We start from the raw sequence: 26,387 nt of genomic DNA, 5'->3' as shown, positions 1-26,387 counted from the left end.
ACGCTGCGCCAGGGGGGTCAGCACGAAGCCCCACGCCGCGGCAAGGAACCTAGCACAGGGCCCCACCCCCGGAGAGCCCCTCCAGCCCCAGACGAGCAGCCTATCACCCCCAGGAAGTTCTGGGCATCTCCCAACCCCACGCACGAGCCAGGGCCCCCCAAGCTGAGGGGCCATTTCTTTGATAAAAGTTGCATAAAGAAAGTAGGATCGTGAAGACGATCTGGTCGTCGTGGTCCAGAACTTCTGCAGAACACCTTCAGTGTTTATACATTTTATTCTCATTCGTCTTTTACAAACCATGTTTGAAATAGATCAGGGTTGGTATGTATTTCAATTTGGTACATTTACATAATTTAAAATGATCAAAACTGAACAAAAATAAAATAGCTTATGAACTGTACAATCAAACCACAAGAGAACGGATGACGATCCTGTCATGAAAGCTTCAGAGACGCTGCTGCGGTCCAAAAGAACCTCCCCGGTAAATGCAAAGTCCTGGCTTTCAGCGGAGCCTGAGGTCTTCTCTCCCCTCCCAACTTATGTTTCTCCTCTCTCCTGCGATGATAAACTGACAGAAAAATTCAAAAAATCTTGAAAATGAAAAACACATCAGCGCATGTTCCGGTAAAGCATCTGGTGAGCATCTGTGTTTTGTTTCCTGCATCAAACCGTCACGAGAATTTCCTCAAACTTTCAGGAATCGGGTTAAAGCTCGCCACAACGGAACACGCTCTTCGACTCGACCGCGGGGGAATTAGTCGACTGAACAGGAAACATCATCACAAAATAACAAATATGACCTGTAGATACAAATAAATACCACAGATAGAAAATATAACAACATGTTTGCTTAACATCAGGTGTAATTACAAACATAAATATGTGATTATTTCTTCTAGTGAAGATAACAGTGAATAAAACAAAACGCTACGGTGCTTATTGGTGACTAGGAGTGTAGATGATGATAAATACAAATCTAGAGCTTTCTATCTTAATCATCATTTTGACATTTCACAATCATCCGGTTGCACACAAGAACACACATACATCACACATTCTCTGAGAGCAAACTCTTCCTCCAGGCGAGTCCTCGGCTCCTCGTTTCATTCATGAGCTTATTCACAAGTATGATACAGTTTGGAGGAGGGCGGAGCTTCACGGGACATTTCTGAGGACGACAACAACAAGGACACTCGTGAGGTTTCATCGCCGGTTTAGGAAGAGGAGTGCTTGAACGTACCATCGCTCAGGGATGCTTTTTGTGTCCATCACGGCGAGCTGGGCGTCGGCTGGAAGGAACATCTTGGGCTCAACGCGGTCGCCTCCTTCTGCATCCGCCAGGAAAGGCTCGGAGTCGGAGTCGTACTCGTAGGAGTAGTAGGAGGCCTCTGCCACGGAGCCCTGCTCCTCCTCACCTACAATCAAACAGGATTAGCAAATGTCACTGAGCGGTTGGTTTTCATGGTGCGTGCGTGGTGTAGACCGCTAGCGTGTATACTTATCATGCTTGATATGCTAAAAATATGTAGATTCTCTACATATTAACATAGAAGGCTGCTAGAAGATAGAAGTTGGGGAAAGTTTGGTGCACTGGGGTTCTGTCCTCCATTATCATCTACTCCTCTTCTCCTCTATTATTTATTTCTCAATTAGTCCTGCGTGGCTCTGTTGGTGCAGTCTGATTCATATGTTGTCCCACTCCCACTTCCCACTCCCCTCCAGGGAGAACGCGAGAGACTTCAGTTTTCAGGAGGTTCGTCGCAGTGGACCTCGCCACTGGCTTGCTGCGCGTCTTGGACTGGGAGAGATTCCAGGTGGCTCATCTGTTTTTGGCAGTGGACCTCGCCTCTGGCACGTCTCAAATCCTCAGCTCTCCTCCAGCCCATCTGGATGAAGCCCATCTGCTACACTATTCAAACATGTAGTTGTAGAGTTAAGTAAGCTAATTCTTCTTTAACATCCTGGTTCATCGCCTGTCCGTCCTAAGAGAAGATCTCTCCCTCATGTGGACATCCCTGAGGTTTCTTCTTTTGTCCTCAAGTCAGGTTTTTTAGGAGTTTTTCCTTAGAGGGAGGGCCTAAGAGCAGGGATAACCAGTTTTATTCGGTCCGTTTAGTTTGGCAGTTAGCTTTTGTTTATATTTGATGACAGACTGGTCTGAAGCTCAATGAGGCAATTTGTTTGTGATATTGGGCAATTTAATAAAACTGAACTGAATTATACTACAACAACTAGAAAAGCAACAACAATGAAGGTCATCCAGCAGGAAGGAACGTCAGTTCCACCGCAGACGAGGCCTTCCTATTATCAATATAGACATGTGACAACAGGAAACAACAAAATCCAAAATGGTACAAACGTTGGAAGAGTTAGCTTAAATGAGCGCTATACTGGTGCGTTCTAATTCTATCATCACTTTCTGACAATCAGCGGGTGGCAACGGCGGCTCCGCCCTAACCGTTCCACTTTTCAATGGACCTACAACCAATGGGGGCCCCTAGGAGGTACAGTTCAGTACTGTCTAATGGGTGTATTTTATAATGGAAACGAGGCTTTTGAGATGGTAAATAGTTTATACTTTAATAGCACTATACCACCGTCAGGCCCAAAAGAACTTTACCGTGACTGTCCCATTCACCAATGCTTAAAAGTTGAAGTCCCATTAGTTGTCCCAAATTTGTTCTCTGCATTAGACCCATCTCCTGGAGGAGTGGTGAACTGCAGACACAGCCGCGCTCGGGAAATATTTGGTGGTTTAACCCTGAGGTTCTGAATAGGGGGGTAAAGGTGGCTGATTCTTGGGGCCCACAAAGCAATCCAAATTTGCCATTGTGTTAGGGGCCCTATAAAAATTATTCTCATGGGGCCAAAAATCCCTAGTGGTGCCCCTGGTTTAACCCCCCAATCCACCTTTAATGCTGAGTGTCAAACAGCGTGGCATTGGTCATTAGAGTCTGTGGTGTGACTCAACCTGGATTTGAACTCACGACCCTCCAGTCTCAGGGTGGACACTCTACCACAAGGCCACAAGGCTTGTCCATTCACACTGCTGGTGCTAACACATAACCACCAGGAGGAATGTAGGGTTCGAACCTGAGATCTTACTATCAACAGAGATCGACCGCTCCACCCTGCACTACGTCCGCCGAGGTGGTGCAGAACTGGATGGTCACTAAAGTAAAATAATACTCACAAACAGGCCGTTTCTAACGCATTTATAACCAACTAGATGTGACACAAATGACTGGACAAGACAATTTGTCATTGAATTGAATTGTATTTGTTTAGATTTGTGTTGTTGTGTGTACTTTTTAAACTTGATGCTCGTCTGATTGGAGGGTAAAATGCCTCAAGAGTCTCTGAACGGGATGCTTAAAACTACAGAATTCTATATGGACGCTTGGTTTGGTCCGCCTCAGCGTGGTTGGGACCCCTGTCTGTGGACCAGTACCAAGCGGTACCAGTTGGTGGCCCAGAAGTTGGGGACCCCTGATTTAATGGGAACAGCCAGCAGATTTAAAAAAAATATGAGTTGTGGACATGCAAAACCTCAAAAAGTGACGCGGAGGGGATCAAAACCATACGTCCATCTATGGCGTGTTGGGAGTGAGAATGTGTCAAAGAATCAGAGTGAGACCGGTTCCAGTCGGTTCCAACTCCAGTCTGAATAGAAAACTGGTAAAGTTAGTCGAAGTCAACTAAAAAATGTGTGTATTTTAAGGCATGAGCAAAAATGTCATTAATTTTGAATCAAAGGGATTCTTTGGTTCTGAAGATGGATGGAAGGAGTACCTACATTTGTCCAGTAGGGGTCCCACTTTGCTTTGAAGAGAATCCAATAGGAATGTGGTCTTTTCTATACCTTATTAATGCTCATGTCACCCAGATTTGGATCTTTGAATGTTTCATGAAGGTTCACCATAACAACTGAACCATAAATAAGAAGCTCACATGTTTACTAAAAGACAAGTTTGCACGAGCAGCTAATTCCAGAGCTTCAGCGTCCTTCACCGTCAGCTCCTTGGCACAGCCCGCCTTCACCTCCTGCACTCTCAGTGCACCGAGCGGGCACATCCTCGGCACTTTAATGCTTTTGAATGACAGCAGTTTTACAGTTCTGATTCCTTCCAGCCAGCCCGGCTCTGTTTGCTCCCTTTTGTGTGTGCAGCCGGCTTTGCTTGTGCTAACAAGCATATTTAGATGGATGTGAGAAGTAGCATTCCTTTGGTGATGGGGAGGCTTTTCACTTTTTTTTTCAACCAAACAGACCTTTGACTGAAAGCTGCTTTATGAGCTGCAGCTACTCGGAGTCGCAGACAAAAACAAGTCAGCACAGGTAGCTCCACACCGAGCGCCACACACCTGTGCACAGGTGAGCTCTAATATTATCTGCATGGCACCTCCCCCCATGCATCACATGTGGCAGCTTTTTGGGCGTAGAGGTACCTCTTTTTAAAAAATGTTTTCAATAAACTGCATCCCCCATCCGTGCACAACCCAAACAAGTGCTCCAACAAACACATCTGCCCCCGTACCTGCAAGATTGTAGACGTGATGTGGCGCCGGGGAATGCACCGCCACACGCCCCACCTATTCACTCTCCTCACCTTTACTCCTTTCATCCCGGCTCCCTTTTGACCCCATTCCTTTTTTTCCTCTGTCAAGCCGTCACATTGTTTCAGTTCTCAACTCTCCCCACTCCAAAAAAAGAGCAATTCCAGCCTTTTATTCTCTAAATCTGTCATTTTACCTTTTCTAGCAAAAAAAAAACCATCTGTTTTCTGCAGGAAAACCCCGTTTGGTTTATGTACCTGTTTACAGACATAGTGATTCACAGAAAGGAAAAGTGTCCTAAACTAATCCAGATGGAAATGAATGGATGCACATTGTAAAGATTTAGAAAATCAAAAGGAGAGGCTGCTGGCTTCAAAAGTTTCTATTGAATCAAGGAGGAATAACTACTAAAGATAATCACAAACATAAACTAGAGAAGTTGTATTACCTCAAATAACGCTAAAAAATCTACTTTAATTGGTGAAGGTATTTGCTATAAATGCAACTATTTGCGAAATGTTAAATATGCTAAAAGACTGGAAATGTAGTTAAAGAACTATGAAAGAGCGCTGAAGGTGACCTAAATTTCTGAAAAATTGTAGTAAAATTGCTTAAAAATCTTTAATATTTAAAAATTTTGCAAACATTTTTATTGTGTGAGCTAAACTCCAAATTAGCCCAAAAAAACCTCAATATATGCCAAATTAGCCAAAAAGGCTAGCTTGTTGCTTGAATACTAGCTAAACTCCAAAATAGCTTAAAATTCTCAGTAAACTAAATTAGGTGAAAATGTTAGCCTGTTGCTAAAATAGCTTCAATCAAAATCAGCCAAAAAACCTCAGCAGATAACAAATTATCCAAAAATGTTAGCATATTGCTAAAATATTAAGTAAACTTTAAATTTGCCAAAAAAAAAACTCTGCAGATCGCAAAATAACCAAAAAAGCTAGTTTGTTGCTTAAACACTAGCTAAATTCTGTAATAGCCAGAAATTCCACAGTAAATTAAATTAGCCAAAAATGTTAGCATGTCGCTAAAATAGAAGCTGAACTCTAAATTAGCCCATGAAAACCCCAGTAGATAGCAAATTAGCCAAAAATGTTAGCATGTCGCTAAAATAAAAAAAAACTCCAAAGTAGCCACGTAAATAACAAATTAGCAAAAAACATTAGCTTACTGCTAAAATAGAAGGTAAACTCTAAAATAACGAGAAAAAAAAAGAAAAAGAAAAGACAGTAGATAACCAATTAGCCAGAAACGTTTTCATATTGCTAAAATATAAGTTACATTTCAAATTAACCTAAACAAATCCTCAGTAGATAGCAGATTAGCCAAATAAGCTAGCTCGTTGCTTAAACACTAGCTAAACTCCATAATAGCCAAAAATTATTCAGTAAATTACATTAGCCAAAAACGTTAGCATGTTGCTAAAATAGGCGCTAAGCTCTAAAATAGCCTAAAAAAACACAGTAGATAACAAATTAGCCAAAACGTTCCTAAAAAACGTAATAAATTCCAAATATTTTGAACATTGAAAAAATGAAAACATATCCCATGAATATAGTTAAAGGTTTGTTGCTAATATACAAAAAATGTTGACATTTGAAGACTTTCTTATTCATTTCCTATGGGGCATATTTTGCTCAATATTTCAAAAACTATAAATTCCAAAAATACAAGCAGTAATGTCCTGAACAAGCTGGACATTTTGATACAAAGAATTGTGGAATTGCTGAAAGTGTGATTTTTTCATGGTGAAAAACGTACAGAAAGGAGCAGGAGAATCACTAACCAAGAATGATTATTGATGGTGAAATAACGTAGAAGTCTAATCAGAAGGACTGTGGTAAATGTAGTTACCCGCGTTGACTGGAACCGATGGTTGCCCCGTGTCCTGGTTTGCTGCTGGATGACCGTCTCCGGTCGTTTCCACTGGGAATACAAAAACACACTTAAATAAACATATATGCATCTTACTAAACAAACACTTTGATAGTCTCAAGTGTTGTGTAATCTAAATACTTCTTGCAGGTGTTCTCCACCCATTGAGCAACTTTTCCTGGAAGAGCGATGATCTCGGGTAAAAACACATCTACCCTTCTTCTTTTTCATAAGAGATGTTGGCATGATTCGCAAATAAGATCAGGGAGCTCTTCAAAAACCTACAATCACTTTGATGCTCTGCAGCTTGAACCACTTGGCACAAGACAGAGATCTTTTCCCACCAAAGTTTTGTTTATGCTTTTTTTCCCAATCTGCTCCCCGACATGAAGGCTGCTTTGTTGTTGGGCTCTGCGTCGGAAAGGAATGTGACGACGATTTCAAAGGATGGACAAAAGCACTCTGTCATTTGGAGGCAGCCCTGTAATACAGTGAGTCAGAGAGGCATCGGGGACAGGCGGTGTCACCGTCTCCACCAAGAGCTGGTCCACCTGAACAGCTGTGTCCATCACGGTCCACGCATGACGGCATCCACGTGTTCAAATCAAAGCCCACTACACCAGCATCTTTGAGTTATGTACCCACACTGACACATCCCCTCCTCAAAGACCCTCTCCGACCTTCTTTTGATCTATTTTCAAAGCGTTCTCAGTCCTCTTTTAATTATCATTATCTTGTTTTTAGCCTTTTTTTCAAACTGTTATTTTCTGGGACATAGTTTTTGCAGAGCAGAAGGAGTTCTTTAGACATTTGACTTTCAGCTGTGGGCGGGACTTTTGGCGCAGAGTAAGCCCACCCCCACATCCCATCATCCTTCTGCTTTCATGGTAGCTTACAGCCCCTCACACCTGAACCGGTGCACCAAAAGTGGCGAGGAATATCGGAGTTATCCAGCCATACAGTTATGCGTCAGATTCCAGGCCAATGAGGAAAACAAAGACGTTCATGGATCTAGTCATCTACAAGTGGATGTATCGGAATGGAGCAGAGCCGGGAGCTTGAGGGCTACCGATTGGAGCTTTTGATATTTTTCGAACAGCATTTTTCGACACATTCCCAAGTCGTCACATATTGACGTTTGGTTAAGGACTTCTCCTCGTAAAAATATTGACATTTTTTCATCATTTTTTGACGTGCTGGCTGTTAAATCAGGGGTACGGACGCGGACCGAACCCCAGAACACGGCCAGTACAGGTTACGTAACCCAGGAAAACAAGTGTTACAATGACAGTCTAAACGTAAACATGTACGGTTCTCAAGAAACCCACAAATAGACAAATTTTAAATTATTGATTTCTGTAATCTTCCAAGAAAAAATTCAGAAAAATGTTTTAATAAAAACAATAAATGAGTGCTGGGTATCAATAATCATTTCCAGAATTGATTCGATTCAGATTTTTTTCTAAACGAGGTGCCGTGTGAAGACTCTTACCAGGAGGGCACTGGGACACAGAAACCTCTCTGATGCGTGTCCCGTTTCGACAGGCAAAGACCTCCATTTGACACTGGTTTTGGTAGAGCTGCCCATCCGACCCGCACACCGGCTCGCCATCGTAGCCGCAGTCTCTGTAGCAGGTGCAGCGCTCAAACTGCTCCTCCTCCAGGCAGCCGAACACGTTGTTGCACTGGTTTGGTTGCACGAAACCTGCAGGAAATTGGCATTTTTTTAGAAGAGTATTAGAAATGCCAGTCAAGGGCTACAGCACATACGGCCCACCTATCCACCGATTGGTTGAACTCTCCACTTCATTGCAGGTGGGTCCATCACACAGCTCACGGGCCAGTGGGCTGCTCTCACTAACATTGTAGAACCTGGTGGCCTCGAATGCTGGGCGACAAGAAGACATTCAATGAATGAGGCTCTCCATATTTCAAATTATATTTTTTTTTCAATTGCACGAGTTATTATTCTGTTGGTGCTTTGACCAGCAAGAACGTCACTCTTCAGGTGCACACCTGGTTCGTAGTAGTCGTAGATCTTGACCGGAACAGGCGCCGTCTTGCCCACAATGAATTCCCTGACGGCTTGGAAGGCCACACATGTCATACATTGACTGGGAATCTGAGAAAAGGCCACGCCCACAGACACATGAGCTCACCTGCCCTTTGAACTGAAGCCCCGCCCCCTTCCACCCCTGTGTCAACACTGCTGTCTGTTTTCACACCCTCAGAAAACAGACAAAACAATGATAAAAGTGATGAAATAACATTCTTATTGCTTTAAAAAACAATTTCTTAAGAACTTGAGGCCATCAAAGTATTTTATTGCTTTAATCTTTTTAATGTCAGATTGTGTTAAACTCACCTCATCAAAATAGAGCAACACTTTTCTCCCGTCCAGCTCGTATCTCTTCAGGCCCACCCGCTTGTCCATCAGTATCTGTCGAGGAGGTTAAAGCGGTTGATCAGTTTGAGAAAAGTCCTGATAATAACAGAACTGAGCATTTAGCTTTATGCTTAAACTAGTTTTAATTTCGTTTAAAAAAAATAGCTGATCGCTGCAACATTGGCCATTCAGGTCGATTCATAAATGTAGCAGCAAAGACAGCAACTTTTATGAATGAAACTGTGTGGTCGTATTCTCCCCATAATGGGAGGAAACCTTTTTAAGATATAGGTAGTGTTCCAATTCCTTCACTAATCCCCACATGATGAACTATAAAGTGCGTTTGCTTTTTTATAGAGTTATTCGAATCTACAATTCCAAAACCCATTGCCCTGGAAACTTCCCAGAAGTCTCTGGGATAAACCAGGGTTAACTGATGCGGATATACACCACGATGTGGAATTAGGTTTGAAACTTTTTTCAGGTGAAAAAATGTATAATTTATTTTTTGTAAAATGTTTATATTTATTAGGTTTTTACTATACGAAATTGGTAACATCATGTTAACTGTTGGAAAAGACAGTTAGCATGGTGTCTGACCTGCTTTTGAAATCCAGAGAGGGGGGACACGGTTCCCAGTCAGTTCTGACTGTTCAAGAACCTGAAGGATGTTGACTACCCACAGACCCGTCTATAAACGGATAGGGAGACCAGCTCATGTAAATCTTGAAACATTTGATCATTTTATGGTTATTAATGGCCCGATCTTATTTTACGCTTATTTTTAACTTGTATAATTTTGACAAAATATATTTTTATTTTTTGAGAGTAAAATATTGAAAGTTATTTAAGGTTTGAGTTGATTTATTCTGGAAAAATATTCCTGCCTTTTCATTATTCGTAATTACGTTAAAAACTTACGGTTTTAAAGTTTTAAAAATGGGCATTCTGCTAGCTTTATGGAGTATTTTGGCATTTATTAAGAGTTTTTAGGCTATTTTAGAGTTTAGCTAATATTGTAGCAACACGCTAGCTGTTTTGACTAATTTAGGATTTTTTCAGTTTTTTATTCTATTTTGAAGTTTACATAATATTTCAGCTACATGCTAGCTGTTTTGGCTAAGCTAAGTTCTTTTTTGTTTGTTTTTTAGCCAAATTTTAGCATTTAGCTAATATTTTAGCTGGCTATCAGCTTTAGCGTTTTCAGCTTTCAGCTTCAGGGTTTTTAGCTATCAATATCAGCATCTTCAGCGGCCAAATTCAGCTGCTGTCAAGCTCCTAATTATGTTAAAAGTTACCGTTTTGAAGTTTTAAAAATGTAGTTTTAGAGTGTTTAATAAATCTTTATCCTGTTCAGTCGTGACCTAAGTTGTGTTTTTTATTTTGGTCCCTTGTCTGAGGAGTTTGACACTCCTGCATTAGGGAATACGTTGCTTCCTAAATAATGTTTTTATTCTCTAAAAGTTAAAAATGTCATTCATCTGTTGCACTTTGTACAAAAACATTAACAGCACAGCCTGGGTCTTATTTCTGTGATGAGTTTTTTCCTTTTAAAACTGAACCAAAATGAAGCATTTTATGGTAATTCGACTGTATCTGCTAAGCACGTCTCGTTTACTGACATGTCCAATATGGCGTCGCTCTTTACGTATCCTGGACGATGCTAACAGGCTAGTGTAATGTAGCAAAGGTTGTCTGCAACCCTCCATGGGTCCCAAAAACTGCAGCACCTGTACAGGGCAACCCCATACAGGTAAATAAAGGTGACTGAAGTATGGACTCCATTCTGCATGTAGGATGTATGGGACACAAAAGATAAATCATAGTTTTGGTGTTTGTCTAAGCTTAGTGACCCGAACAGAACCAGACATGCAGCTTTAAATGATCGAGTGGAAATCCACATCTATGTCTTCGGATATCTGCTTTTCCAGACTATAATCAACCATCTACCGTGAGGTGAAAGGCAAAGACACGCCCCTTACTGCCACGCCGTAAATCAAAGACTCTTTTCTGTTTTCTATACGTTTTTGTCTGTTGTATCTTCTAAGGGTTTTCGATCATTACAAAGTCTTTTTCGCAAATGTGCATGTGATGGTCATATTATTTATTACTTTGGATTTCCATGTTTTTACCAAAATGAGTTTTCCTCACACAGGATTTTATTTTGTCAAAGGTAGCAGCCATTAGACGGCGAGGGTTTATGAGGTGCTCAGCCTGAGCTGGCGCCACCAAGATACTCGCATGCATGTTTACATCGTTCCTCAATCTCTCTCTTTTTCTCACACACACCCTGTAAAACTGCTTTTAAAGGATTTTTTTGACCGCATATACTCACAAAATCTAAAATTAGGTTGGAAACTGATATTATTAGACTAGCTAACTAGTTAACTGGACTAATCGTTCATTTTTTGGCAGCATCTATGAACAAACAGCAACTGGGCTGGAATGCAGAAGTGGAACTTGTCACCGTAAATGGAGGAATGTGGAGCCGGCAGCAGTAAAACTCACGGGAAGGCAGTAGGGGTATAAAATGAGCTTTAACTGGGGTAACCTGAGGTGACATTCTTATAAATATGTGAGCAACTTCAGTGTTTCTGCTGCAAGTCACAGAGGTGACTTTTGTTGCTGCAGTTTAAGGCCCTGTTACAATCTGCTAATGAGGGACACGCTTCTTGCAGACGACGGAGCCGACCTGAATTATATCTTGAAATTTGACCTCAACTTTTTTCCAGTTAAAACCATCCAACCAAAACCTTCCCCGGCGCTCCCCAGATCATCAGGGTACTGCAGTCTCTTCTCTAGGTTGTTTGTAAACGATAACTACTAAATCCAGAAACATATTTTTCAATCCTTTACCTTCCAACTCTTGAATGTGACACATTAGCAGATATTCCTAAAAAGACCACTAGAATCTAGAGTCAGAAATAAATACTTAAGCTTTGATTCCAATGTTAAAAATATATATTTAAGGCATAAAAAGCCTTTATTTACTGTATTTTTCCGAACTGCTTCCCTACCCCTCAGGCTCCGCCCTATTGCTCTAATTGTAGGAACTTCTGAAACTGTACTGGTTTCAGAAATACTTAAGTTTTACATTTAAATGTAAGGATTTTATTAATGTTTGTGACATGTAAATATTTTTGTATTTGCATGACTTTTTAAAGTTGTAAAACTAATGTTCTTATGGATTTTTGAAGCGCTAGCAGCTACGTGCTAACGTAGATGACCGACAATTACTGATGATGTCATCAAGTGATAGTGACATCGAAATTTAAAGACAGCATTTTTTTTCCATAAATCTCTCCGTTTAGATGTATAAATGTAGGGGTATGGGGGAATTTGGAGTGTTAGCTCAATGCGTTTATTAACTTTTTTACTAGTCCATAGGTAAAGTGAAAAAAGTTAAAAGAGTTTTCTTAGTCCCACCCTTTTACCGCTTTAGGTAACTTGGGCGGAGTCAATTCTGGTCAATGCGCATTAAACGTCAGGCTTCATTTTAGCTGTTCAATATCTGGTGAGTAACATCATAGAAGATCTGTCATTTTCATGTCTTTGATTTGACCTTGATTTGAGATTGCAAAAGAATGTAACAAAGGTGGAAAGTTACGGACGCTGAAAAGGGCCTGCCCTACTTTTTCGTGATAACGAGATCCACTACCTAGTTATCACATAAAAACTAATTTAGTTTTCTCTTGATAATGAGATGCACTATCGGGGGTTTAACAAAAATCTAACTTAGTTTTCTAATGATTATGAGATGCACTCTCGCGATCACAAAGAAAAATACATTTGTTCTCTCATGATAAGGAAATGCACTATCTCGTTCTCCCTAAGAAAGATAATCTAGTTTTTCATGATAATGAGATGCACAATCTCGTTATCACAACAAACGTAATATTCTCATGAAAATGACATACACAATCTCATTATCATCAAGAAAAATAAATTAGTTTCCTCATGAAAATGAGATGCGCTATCTCGTTATCACAAAAAACAATTTCGTTTTTTCATGATAATGAGATGCACTATCTTGTTATCACAAAAAGCTTTTTTTTTCTCGTGATAATGAGATGCAATGTCTCGTTATCCTTAAGAAAGATAAATTAGTTTTTTCATGATAATGAGATGCACAATCTCATCATCACAAGGAAAAATAAATTAATTTTCTCATAATAATGAGATGAACTATCTTGTTATCACAAAAAGAACAATTTAGTTTTCTCGTGATAATGAGATGCACAATCTCGTTATCACAAAAAACCATTTTGTTTTCTCATAATAATGAGATACACAATCTCCTTATCCCAAAGAAAAATAAATTAGTTTGCTCATGATAATGAGATGCACTATCTCGTTATCACAAAAAACAATTTGGTTTTTCATGATAATGAGATGCACTATCTCGTTATCACAAAAAAACAATTTAGTTTTTTCATGATAATGAGATGCACTATCTTGTTATCACAAAAAGCTGTTTTTTTTCTCTTGACAATATGATGCAATGTATCGTTATCCCTAAGAAAGATAAATTAGTTTTTTCATGATAATGAGATGCACTATCTCGTTATCTCAAAAATCATTTTGTTTTCTTGCTATAATAAGATGCACTATTTTGTGGCTAGCAACAAACACACCATAAGAAAACCATCCACAAAAGTTGTTTTTTTGTCTGTTTCTTAAATGTATTAGTGGATCTACACTCCTCAAATGTCTTAATTCCATCTCATGCACCAGCCCCCTCTCTGTATTTCCCTAAAACACCTGACAGGACAGAGGTTTCTGCCCGGTGCGTTCACTGAGCTCCGAACATCCGCAGCTAAATAAAGCAGTTTGTCAGAAAAAATGTCGAACATTAAGGTGGAAATAAAACGTTTGAGGAGCGTAGATCCACCAACAAATCAAAATAGACTGAAAACAACTTTTGTGGATTGTTTTCTTCTGGTGTTTTTGTTACTAGCCACAAAATAAAGACACTTAAAACAGGTTAAGTCTCAGAGTCTCAGAGCGGGAACGGGAGGGAGGGGCTCTACAGTATACTCTTCATAATCTCGTTATAACGAGATAATAGTGGCTCTAGTCGGTGAAGCTTTAATAGTGTGATTCAGTGTGATCTCATACCCTTTCTAGACTTTCTATGTCTGCTCGGAAACCCGAAATCATTGGAACCTCAATGACGGCCATATTTGATGAGCCAGAATGGAGCCATCTAGACAAAGAAAATGAGGTCAGGAAAACCATGATTGTCTGCAAAGCATCTCAGATCTCGAGTGAGAGTTACTTTGTACCTGGCGCAAACTTCTAAGGAGATGCGAAAGTCCATTTTGTCCTTGTGAGCTGAAGGATCGTCGTCCTCAATGGGCGCCCGCCGTTTCCGGTTCAGCTCGGAGCGGTTGTCCGCTCGGCTCCGGGAGCGTGAGGCGGTGTGGTGAGAGGAGGTGGACGGAGGCTGGGCGTGTCGCTCCTGAAAAGGCTCTTTCAGATCCACTTTGAGGTGGAAAGCTGGTTTGGAGACTGGATCGGGAACGTTATAAGAGACATCAATCTGGAAAAACACAGAGAGGCAGGGTTGTTGTCATAAAATTAAATATTAGAAAATCACAGACTGGTGAGCTGAAGCTCACTCAACTCACATTGATCTAGCCCAGAGGTCTGCAACCTTTCACACTAAAAGAGCCATTTAGTCTAGTTTCTTTCAGACCAGAACCCAACCAGAGCCACAAAGTCTCACTTTATCGTAAAAAAAGCACAATATTTATTTTTTTGTCAATTTAATGCATAAATGTAACTTAAAAATGACCATAATTAATCTGTTTAAAACAGTGATAACTTGTTTAGTTCTTTTCAAAATAAAAGCCACCCTGTGTTAAAAAAGCTCCTCCTGCTGCAGCAGCTTTACTTATATTAGAAATGCAAGACAGTCAAACGTGACGCTTTTATCATGAAGATTTTGGTTTTCCACCATCATTTTTTTCCCTTTTACTCTCAGATATAAACAAAAATTCAATAGAATCTATTTATTAAATAATAGTAAAAGAAAATTTTGGAATAAACTGAGATTTTTCTTGTCATTCTCTAAGATGTGAGGCACAAACCACACAACTCTAAATCTTTTTCAGTCATTTTAAACTGTTTTCTTCAAAACATTATTGTAGTTTACCAAAAAAAAACAAAGTTTTGAGTTTTTTATTTGACTAACTGTAAATTAAGAACACAAATTTAAAGAACAACATTTCTGACAGTAAACATTTAAACATTTTTTGCTTACATGTTAAAAATCTAAGCAGAAACGACAAAACTTAAATAATGTATTATTTAATGTAAACATGTTTACATATGTATACATTTAATGTAATGTAATGACTTTTCAAAATCTTCTTTTATCATCTTGCTATTGTACATCAGAACATTAATGAAAGCACCTTGCCAGTTAAAATAAATTAAAATAAATTTCTGAAGCACAAATTTGTTCAGGTGGAAATAAAGTTTGTGTATCCAAATCCTGCCAAAACATGTGAGCCAAAAGAGATTTCCTGTACAAGTTCCCACAACAGCTTCTAATCTGGATGCTCATATTTAGCTGTGGTTTTAATATGCCAGTTAGACCATAATTACTGACATTTGAGTGATTAAAGAGAGTTAACGTGCATTTTTATGAGCTTGAAGGTGTAAAATACCTGCATGAGGCAGCAGCCTTCTCCTTTAGCGCTGACAAACAGGCCTGTGGGGATACTCGGGATCTGATAGGAACACAAAGAACACCAGAGGGAGCTTAGAAATCATTCATCAAGTATTTCCCCCAAATAATCTGACCCCAGTGATGATCAAAGTATGCCGTTTCCTCCCAGCAGCACCGCTGAACGGATGCCACGGAGCTTTTAAGTTTGTTTATTTGCGGGAAAACGGGCCAACGAAATGCTAAACCAACATTTTGGGAGATCCAGGCCAGGTGAGCCTGGTTTGGTTTGGCAGATGGGAAAGGTCACGGCTTTAGAAGAGCCAAACGGCTAAACACAGAGATTACTGTTTGACGCCGGGACTCCGTTATGCCGCCGCCAGTAATAAAAATGAACCCCATTTAAAAAGTAAATGTTTTATTTTCCCTTTTTTTAATGGCAGCTTAATCTAATGGTAAATTTGAAGTTCTGCCAACACAGATTGATAATCCATCTTGACTAATGAGCCCCAAAAAAGTACATAAATACCCGATTATTCAAAAGCCAAGATTTAGTAAATGCAGCGTTTACCTTGGCGCTCTGGAGCAGCTTCTTGTTGTCTTTGTTTAGCTCAAAGGTCTCCTGGAAGTCAAGGTTGGTGGACGCCAGTGAGATGGTCAGGTTGACCCCTCCTACATAAGACAAGATGGCGTACTCTGACAAGGCCTGCAGAGCCACACACGTGTCCTGGAACAGGACCGGTAAGGCACACTTTAAGATCTGGACCATCCACTGAAAACAGTTACAGGTTGTGATAAAAGCAGGAAGGAAAAAAGGAGTTACTTGTGTTGAGGAGAAGCCACCCAAGGCATTCCTTTGCTGGGAGAGCCATTTGACCACAGGCAGGGCGGAGGCCACGTCCCCCAGGAGGGTGTAGGTCAGAAGACCGTAGGCGGTCATCTCCACCTCTGCTGACACCACTTAGATCGAACAAAAACGGACTTTTAGGAGTGTATTCAAGACTTTCATGTTTGGGTGACTTTGCCTTATAAAAGAGGGAGAATGGGACTCTTCTTCCTTTAAAACACTCAAATGTAAAAAACAAAAAATGAGTTTCTAATGGCTGCTTCCATTTTTTTTACCTGACTGAGAGAGACCGTCACTGAAGCCCATGAAGGTGTCTTCATCGGTCACAGTGCTGCCCGTCAGACTCCAGTGGGTCAGTCCATCTGCAGACACAGATTAAATGAGACTTTTTATTCCTCTGCATCAACGTTTTCACTAGGAGTGTTTATTGGAAAGAGTCGGGCGATACGATACATATCGCGATGTGTGTCTTACAATACTTATCACGAGACATGTATCGTGATACACAGTATCAAGATAAACGTATCACAATGTGTGTCCCACAATACGGTACATATCACAAAACATGTATCGTAATGCACATCGTATCACGGTATATTTATCACGATGTGTGTCTCACAATACAATACGTATCATGAGACGTATCTTGATACACAAAGTACAATATGGTACGTATTACGATACATGTATCGCGATACACAAAGTATCACAATATGATACGTATCACGACACGATGTGTGTCTCACAATACGATAATTATCTTGACACATATATCGTTACACACACAGTATCATGATATTTGTGTCTTACAATACGATAAGTAACACGAGACATGTATCACGATACACAAAGTATCACGATGTGTGTCTTACAAAATGATACTTATCGTGACACATGTATCACAATACACAAAGTATCACGATGTGTGTCTTACAATATGGTACGTATGGGGAGACATGTATAATAATACACATCATAATGCATGTCTCATGATACGATATGTATCGCGATATATCCCAACACTGGACTAGAACAATTTTTCACTTTTTTTTTTTGGTGTATGTGGTGAATACTACTCACCACCACATCTATTAGATGTGCAACCAAAGCTTTACCTTAATCAAACACAAGGAGTAGAATTTCTAGAGGTTGTGTTTACTAAAAAATCTACAAGAATCAGCTGAAAGATTAGAGAGCAGGATGTAACATCGATCACCTGTTCACACGTGTGTGGTGAGCAGTAGTACCTTGTGTGATGGCCATGTGGTTAAGGCGGCGCAAAGCCAGAGGAGCGTACGGGCTGCGCAGCAGAGCCAAGGTGTACGCAGACAGAGCGGTGGTGTACGGGTCGTCCGCAGAATGCAAGCTGCTCTCCAGGAAGTCCCTCGCTTTGGCAACCGCCACCTTCTCCTCCTGTATCGGACGAGGGAGGATCGTTTTATCATCACCTGGAGCGGATCTGTCCATTAGCAGAAACATGCTCCCTCCACTTCATTTTTCAGATCATTTATGGACAAACTAGATCACAATCAATTATTTCCTTGTGGCTCCAGCCATAAAAACCTCCCTTTGCTCTTTTCTTTTTCACTTAACTTCATTAACCAATGAGGATTTAAGCTTTTATCTTCTAAACATGTGACTTTCCCTCTCATCTCTAAGAAACTCCACACTCACCCACTGTAATTTCAATATTCATCTTTTAATCATATTCAATGGGAGGCGAGATGGAGATCTCGCTGTAGGTAAAGGATCCCTTTTCAGCCTTTATCAGCTGTAAAAAGGGCAAATTTTTCAGGAGAATCCCTTCAGGACACGAGGAGAAAAAGGGAAAAGACGGATGAAGGGAGGCGAACCAAAGCTGGAAAATGCTAAATTATGAGCCAACTATTTGGACAAGTAGAGGTTGAAGGCAAAACAGAAGATTAACAACTTTATAAATATTTTAACTTTCTCCTAAAAACACATTTTTACCTTAAAGTCCTTTAGGATATCTTAAAGTAAAAGTAGAAATGGGATGGAATGGTAAACAAGTAATAAAGTGTCTTTCATGAAGCTAAACCGCCTCTGCTGCATGTCAGCCTAAATCTTCGGAGGAGTTCAGATACGATTCGGCGTTACATTAAGAGCGCTGGAGCATAACAAATTTGAGTGGGCGGGTTGCCAGAACATCCATCTTCATAACTATCAGGAATGCGGCGATACGTCTCCACATGACCCAGGCTGGAGCCGCTGAACATAGTTCTCGTTGAAAGTGAGAAAAGTGGCTCACTGTGAGCTGCTCTTCATGTATACAAAACTGAAATATATATGTAGTAGTAGTTCACTTTCGGCTTATCCCTTCCGGGGTCGCCACAGCGTAACAGCACCCACTGTTTAGCATCAGTGATTTGGCAGAGTTTTTACACCAGATGCCCTTCCTGACACAACCCTGTACTTGAGGGGCACAGGGACCCAGTTAGGCAGCAGCGTCAAGGGTCTTGCCTAAGGACCCAATCTGGGTGGAGATCAGTGGACAACCCTGGAATCGAACCCAGGGCTCCTGCGTGTCAGCCCTTCACCTAGCCCACTGAGCCACACAAAACTGAAATATATATATACTGTACATATATGAGTCGTAATACGTCAGTGAGATACGGTGGCCCTGAAGTGTTGAACTCAAAGCGCTGTGTTGTGGCCTTTCAGGGCCACCGTAGTGAGATATTTTTAATCTCATATTTGTCTATGACTAAATACTATTATGTGCATAAACCCTTTAACACCGAAGCTCCAGTGTTTATGTTCTTTGATTTACTGTAATTTTTCAATTCTTAATAATTCCAGCAGATTCTGAAGAAGAAAAGCGGCGGAATCTGCTGGAATTATCACGTCACTTGTTAAATAGCTACAGTACGTTAAAGATTTTGCGTTTGGGCGTCACAGACGACGCCTCAGGGGTTAAAGGGTTAAAACATCCATGTCAGGAGTGACATTCCAAGCGTCTTCCTCTGGGGGACGTCTTACCTCTGTGGTGATCCCGGTCTCCAGCAGAGCCGCTACCACATAGGCTGTGAGGGAAATCTTCCCATGGATCCCGCCCTGAGGACAAAAGGACCAGTTTTCATTTCTTCGTAGAACCCATCAACCTTCGTCTCCCTCCACTTTCTCAGAACCGCCGTCTTTATAACAAGGTCAATGATTTACAAAGATGTAATTTTCAAACCTTTCTAGTTAGACAATTTAATGGCTCAAGTCATCCCATAATTTGTCAAGCAGAACACTTCTACTATTTACAATATCTTCCCCACTGTCTGTAACTCCACCAGCAAGACGCATCTTGACTGCACAGCCCATCTCCACCAGTGTAATTACTGCGCCTGCAGGTAGAAGCTCCAGTATTTATGGACCTCCACTGAAGACAGTGACGTGTCTGGATTATGTACTAGAGATGTTAGATCCTGCTGTGTGTGTTCTGCTCAGAGCATAAATCAAAAACATTTTGACAGTCAGTGAGCATTTCTGGTTTGAAGAAGCGTTTCTCTACCTGGAGGTCTTTGTTGAGGATGCGTCCCATAGCAGGGAAGGAACCGTCATCTTGCTGGTGTTTGATGAGCCAGGACTTCGCGGCGTGAAGCTCCTCAGAGTCAATAAAGATGAAACCTCGGGACTGAGCGAAGGACTTCAGCACAAAAGCTGTCAACCTGCAGGAGACAAACAACAGCGGAGAAAATCACAGCAAACTGAGCTTCCTTCTTTATCAAAATATTGTACTTAAACTTTGCATTTTTGGCCAAAAAAAATGTTAAAAGTAGCCAACTTTGAATTAAAAAAAAATACTTTCTAATTCCAGGGCTTAAATACTATATCCTTATTCTATAGGTTACCCACTATCACCTCACACAGACTTGTGTACTTTTACTGTATAGTTTTCCAGATAATAATACTTAAACTTTGCATTTTTGAACAAAAATATGTTAATAGTATCCAACTTTGAATAAAAAAAAATACTTTCTATTTCCAGACCTTGAATTCTATATCTTTGTTCTTGGGTTAGCCATTATCACCTCATACACTTGTGTGCTTTTACTGTATTGTTTTAGAAATAATAGTACTTAAACTTTGCAGTTTTGGCCGAAAAAAAAAAAAACGTTAATAGTAGCCAACTTTGAATTAAATATATATATATGTATATATATATATATATATATATATATATATATATACACACACACACACACACTTTGGTACCCATTTCCAGGCTTTGAATACTATATCCTTGTTCTCTACATCAACCACTATCACCTCACACAGACTTGTATACTTTTATTGAAATAACAGTACTTAAACTTTACATTTTTGACCAAAAATACTTTAATAGTGGCCAAATTTAAATTTGAAAATATATAAAAAAAAAACCACTGATGCCTAATTCCTTACTTTGAATACTATATTCTCGAGGTGATAGAGGGTTACTTTTTTAGCCTCACAACTTTAAATCTGTCTTCATCTGTCTCAATCTGTCTTCTACAGTTTTTTTTGTTTTTTTCCTTTTTTATTTGCTTTACAAATTTTATGGTATTTAAAAACGAAAAGATGTTTCACTGTGTAGAGAGAAAGAGCTCCCTGCGACAGACTGGCGACCTGTCCAGGGTGAACCCCGCCTTCGCCCTTCAGGCTCCGGCGCCCCCGCGACCCCGGAAGGGAAAAGCGGTCAGGAAAATGGATGGATGGAGAGAAAGAGCTCCCATTGAGTTTAATGCCGTACGCCATGTAATACAGGCACACAACTTTTTTAGTAGCGCGGTGGCTGAGTGAACAGCAGCTCACTTGACTGCAGTGCTGGTGGCTCATTTGTACCAACAGGGAGGCAAAAAGGTATTCAGTCAGCCACCAATCCTGCAAGTTCTTTGACTTAAAAAGATAAGAGATTCCTGCAATTTTATCATAGATATACCTGAACTGTCAGAGACAAAATCAGGGGGAAAAAAATCCAGAAAATCTGTCAAAATGATCACAAAAACCCCAGAACCCCACGGGGGAACCTCGTGAATGACCTGCAGAGAGCTGGGACCAAAGGAACAAAGACTACCATCAGTAAGACACTACAAACCCTGGAGAGTCTGACATGTCCTCCTGCTAAAGTCAGTACATGTGCAGACCTTCCAAAGTTTACTAGAGAACATCTGGATGATCCATTGAGGATTGGAGAATGTCTGTGGTCAGAGGAAACCACAATAGAACTTCTTGGTAAGAACTCTACTGTTTGAGGAAGAAAGAAAAACACCATACCTACTGTAGAGCATGGGGGTGAAAGCGTCATGGTTGGGGGCTGTTTTTCAGGGCGACTGATCAGTGTAAAGGAAAAAATGAATGGAGACATGTATGTTCAGATTCTGAGAGAAAACCTCCTTCCATCAGCATGAAGATGAGCCAGTCTGCAGATCTCAACCCCATAAAAAATTGGAGGGAGTTGAAAGTCTGTGTTTCCCAGCAACAGCCCCAAAACATCACTGCTCTAGAGAAGATCTGAATGGAGGAATGGACCAAAACATCACTGCTCTAGAGGAGATCTGTATGGAGGAATGGACCAAAACATCACTGCTCTAGAGGAGATCTGATGGAGGAATGGACCAAAACATCACTGCTCTACAGGAGATCTGAATGGAGGAATGGACCAAAACATCACTGCTGTAGAGGAGATCTGATGGAGGAATGGACCAAAACATCACTGCTCTAGAGGAGATCTACAGGAGGAATGGACCAAATACCAGTAACAGTTTGTGAAGACTTACAGAAAAAGTTTGACTGCTGTCATTGCCAACAAAGGGTATATAACAAAGTATTGAGATAAACTTCTGTTATTAACCAAATACTTATTTTCCACCATAATTTACAAATAAATTCCTTAAAAATCAAACAATGTGATTTTCTGGATTTTGTTACTCATTTTGTCTCTTATAATTGAGGCATGAACATTACAGGTCTCTTTCATCTTTTTAAGAGGGAGAGCTTTCACAATTGGTGACTGACTGAATACTTTTTTTGCTCCACTGTATTTCCTTTGCGACACTTTTACATGTGCTCTAACATCACCAACATGATGGAAAAAACCGCAGCTGAAAGGCTGTAGTGAACTTTGCCGCCCACACAAAACGCCATTGAAACCACAAGCAATAATTCCAGTATGTAAACAAACCAGAACAGCTCAGACATGCTGGATTCCTCACTCTTTTTTACAAATGTGCTTTTTTTGTACTGGACTTAAAAAGATGTTTATATTCTATGTTCCAGGTATATTTAGATTAAGAGTGCAAACATTTTTCTTCTGCAGTTTTGATCCTACAAATCTTTTCTTACCATTTTGACTAAGGTTCCACACACAGCTGTGAGGGTAAGCTCAGCGTTTACGGACGGTAGAAAAAAGGCCTCGTGAGGAAGAGGAGGAGAACAAACAGATGTCTCTGATAAAAGGGCGGGTTTGTATAGATGAAGTATGTGTGCAGCAGTTTGGTCAGAGCTGCAGGGTACTATAGATCTGAAAACCAATACAAAGAACAATCGAGATTGTTTCCAGTTGTGAGTCAAAAATCCATCCACGACGCAAGCGAACGTGGAGCCCAGAGATGGAGGTTATGAATCTGTGACTGAATCTTTATGAGCCGTGATTTTAGTGGTCAGAAGAACCTGGAGAATAACGGAGCAAAGCTGAAGTCAACCTGAAAACCTGCTGAGCACATAAACACACTCATCCATAAACAAGAGACCTCCTGGAAGAAGCTAAGAGACACTAAAGCAGATCACTGCTCCACCTCTACTGACTTATGATCAGGATAAACTGTTTATTCAAACAAAACAAACGTTGTTTTCGGACAGCTGGACAATAGGAATGTTTGAGATCACCCAGACCAGGAATCTGCAACCTTTAACACTGAAAGAGACATCTGGGTCAATTTCTCACTGACCACAACCCATAATGAGCCACACATCCTTTAGAAAAATAAGATTTTGTATTCGTGTTATTGTTATTTTTATTCGAAAAATAAATAAACTATAAATTTTTGGCAAAAAAAGATAACTTTAAGAGAAAAAAAATTTTTTTTCCCAAATATGAAACGGTTTATAACTCTTAATAGAGGTTCACAAGACTTCCTTTCAAAATAAAAGACTTCCTGTGTCACATTTGATCATCTCAAAGAAGTAAATCTAGTGAAGCTATATATATACATACACACCATTTTTTAAAAATGCTTGTTGTGCTTTTTAGCCAGCATTTTATGAATCTAACTTTTTAAAATGAGCTAATTAACCATGAAGAAAATTTAGAACACTGGAATTTGTCAAAATGCTTAGTTTTTTATTATAGAACCGCTATGGTTACTGTGCTTTGGAGGCTCACAGAGTGATGAATTATTCTACTCCTTTAAACTTTACTTTACGGTTACTTTTCTAAGCTAAAAGCTTTGTATTTTTCGTCAAAGCGCTGCGCAGATCACCTGGATTGCAGTGCATGTTGGGTAGTTTTTGCTCTGACGTCACATGTCGATCATCGTAAAAATATCGCGAGAAAAGGGCAGGTGTAAGGCGCCTTTCTAAGCGAATGCAGTGGGAAATACAGTACTGCGCTGACTGCAAGCTACCCATGTGACTACAAAGCAATGCATTGTGGGAAACTGTATCCTGACAGCTCTTGTAGTTCAAAGTGATGCTGATCAGAAATGAAGGAAATCTGTATAATTTGGAACTTTTTCAGCAAGTCATCTCCAACACTCAGAACCTCGTTGGGTGCGAAGTATTGTTTGTGCCACTCTGCCTGCATTACCGAGCGTTTCTAACCTTCTGTTTACCTGACTCCGCTTTGACTCTGATTGGCTGCCCCAATCTGCTCTGTGATATCCAGTATCTCTGATGCTCGTGTTTGACCTCCAGCTGCCCGACCCCGCCTTAGCTTCATGATCTTCTGGTAGTTGACTACTGTCAATCCTTCGGTCAATAAACCTGCTGAATTTGGACCCAGCCGTCTGCCAGCCTGTTTGTGACGGCCTGCATTCATCCAACCACATTTCAGTGAGTCACCGTGTCTCATTGCTGCTTCACATTAGTCGCAGCTCATCAAACGTTCCTACTCTCTTTGCATCCCATAATGCCCGGCTATGGTGGCCGTTTTGGTCCAGTTGTTCCACTCCAAGCATGGAGTCTATTCAGACTGAGAAAAACTCCTATTGGAATCAAACAAAAACCACCAGGAAAGATACGTCCTAGAGCCATTCTTGGCTTCGGACCAGGAACCGTTCAAAATGAGTCCAGATTATAGACAGAAACAAACTGTGGCTCACTTAAAGCGAACCAAATGTGTCCAGCCTGAATAAACCCAAAGAAAAAGGATAGAAACAAGTTTCACAAAAACTATCCAGTAATATGTTGCCTTATAATGCAATAAAAGAATAAGAAAACAAGTTTGTGCTCTCATAAACGGAAGCATGAAGGCTTTCCTTGCTGGAATGTAGATTATTCCACCCCAGAGACAAAGCTAAAGCCACTCTCCTATTAGAGTTTTTATAATGTTGGGTAATATTGTGTCACTGGCTTTAAAAGTTGAGCCTCAGGGTTTGGTCCTGAAAAAGTGGAAATCAGAATTAGTTTGGAAAAGACCAATTAAGGCTGGTTACAGTCCCTCTCTCAGTAACTCTGCTTCTAATTCTCCTCTTAAGAGAATAAATCAACTTACCAAGACTCTTGAGGATCTGTTAAAAAAATGATAAAATGAAGCTCATTGCTGTTTTATTATTCATATAAATTGCATTAAAACACTAATGTGCCAGAGCTCAATCACCTTTTTCAGTTGTTTAACTTCCTTCAATAAGTCCATCTGCTGCTCCACCACTTTCTTCATTTCTCCTGACATAGAGTTCAGGGATTGTTTCACTTCGTCCATGTCCTCGGCTAAGTTTTTAGCCATTTTTGTGATCAAGATGACGATCACTTTCAACAATAGCTTAGAAAGTCTTTCAAGATTGTCCAGATTCCAAAAATGATGAAGTTCCAATAGTCATCAAATGAATCCTTACAAGATGAAGTCATTTAGGGTGGAAGATGTTTATAGTTCTTTAAGATTTTAGATGGATTGAAGGAGATCTGATCAGCAAAGATACAAGCAACCAGCGGCCATCTTGATTTCTCTTCCTCTCCCTTATGAGTCGACAGAGACTTAAATATCCAAATTCCCAGCTTTTACAAGATATAAACCTAATACCTCGGGGTTGGTTTTCTGGAAAATAAAACTAACAAGAGGTGTTAGTGTCCACCAAAACCACAAAAAACAAAACATGCTTTCATTTAAAGTCTATAAAAGATCCCAGTTTCTTGTGCCAATGCGGAAACGAGGAGGGGGGAATCAGAAACTCCTCGTCCCTAATTTCCAGAATTTGAACTTCCAACCTCCTCTGCTAATGCTAATGGCCCTGCCATCTAGGATAGTAAAAACCGAGCAGCAGATTCTTACCGCCGGACGCTTCCGTTCATTAAGAGTAACGAGATCCAGTCAATTTCCTTCTGGAAAGCTTTTTACACAGTGGAAAACACTAACAGCATTACAACTGCTGTAACGCCGGGGCGAACATTAAAACCAAAGCAAAGTCAGGGTAAAAGTGTTTCTGAGTGATTCATAAGGTGTCTGACGCTGACCGTTTGCCACATAAGTTTGTGCCTCCAACCAAAGTCGTTCCACCTTAGTGCCAACAAAAACGACAAACTGCCTGGAGTCACGTCCTCCAATGTTCTCAAGAAGAGTTCAAGTTTGCTTTTTGTGGTTTATACCCAATTACAACCAGCTTATAAAGTCATCAGGGGGCATTTTTTATGAATAGAAATGTAAAAACATAAACAGCCGGTTGGTGAAGTGGCTCCAGACGACTTGTCTCCATCAGTGGCGTTAGACCTGGTCTGGGGTCAAAGCAGCACGGGTCCACACAATGGCTCCAATATCAACTCACGTTAACAGAGAATAAATCCTGACCACTCTGCGGCTTCTGGGACCCAATTATGAATTTGTTTTACGATGCTCTGCTGTTTAT

The 26,387-nt window shown here is 40.4% G+C and overlaps 1 protein-coding gene across 3 annotated transcripts in view; it reads right to left on the bottom strand.

Moving 5' to 3' along the window:
• Nucleotides 1-255: 255 nt before the first annotated feature.
• The window catches only part of cpamd8 (C3 and PZP like alpha-2-macroglobulin domain containing 8), a 65,510-nt gene continuing 39,378 nt past the window's right edge, over nt 256-26,387 (bottom strand). The window contains exons 29-45 of one of the 3 annotated variants that reach the window (XR_002919932.2): nt 19,862-20,018; nt 19,342-19,416; nt 17,589-17,754; nt 16,617-16,703; nt 16,318-16,454; nt 16,066-16,221; nt 15,496-15,558; nt 14,107-14,363; nt 13,940-14,027; nt 8,801-8,875; nt 8,452-8,557; nt 8,213-8,323; nt 7,928-8,140; nt 6,415-6,486; nt 1,241-1,415; nt 1,048-1,168; nt 256-800 (exon numbers count right to left, since the gene is read on the bottom strand). Coding sequence is in view for 2 of the 3 variants with exons in the window: in XM_024278331.2 (XP_024134099.1) it covers nt 1,168; nt 1,241-1,415; nt 6,415-6,486; nt 7,928-8,140; nt 8,213-8,323; nt 8,452-8,557; nt 8,801-8,875; nt 13,940-14,027; nt 14,107-14,363; nt 15,496-15,558; nt 16,066-16,221; nt 16,318-16,454; nt 16,617-16,703; nt 17,589-17,754; nt 19,342-19,416; nt 19,862-20,018 (1,939 nt within the window). In the remaining variant the exon portion in view is untranslated. Of the gene's footprint in view, nt 1,169-1,240; nt 1,416-6,414; nt 6,487-7,927; nt 8,141-8,212; nt 8,324-8,451; nt 8,558-8,800; nt 8,876-13,939; nt 14,028-14,106; nt 14,364-15,495; nt 15,559-16,065; nt 16,222-16,317; nt 16,455-16,616; nt 16,704-17,588; nt 17,755-19,341; nt 19,417-19,861; nt 20,019-26,387 lie in introns of all 3 variants that reach the window. The other 2 variants (XM_024278331.2, XM_024278332.2) reach the window with 2 other exon arrangements.

The sequence above is a fragment of the Oryzias melastigma genome, linkage group LG4 (assembly GCF_002922805.2).
Source record: "Oryzias melastigma strain HK-1 linkage group LG4, ASM292280v2, whole genome shotgun sequence".
NCBI lineage: Eukaryota > Metazoa > Chordata > Actinopteri > Beloniformes > Adrianichthyidae > Oryzias > Oryzias melastigma.
Note: the sequence above shows the minus strand (reverse complement) of the source record. Positions and strands in the feature narration are given on the sequence as shown.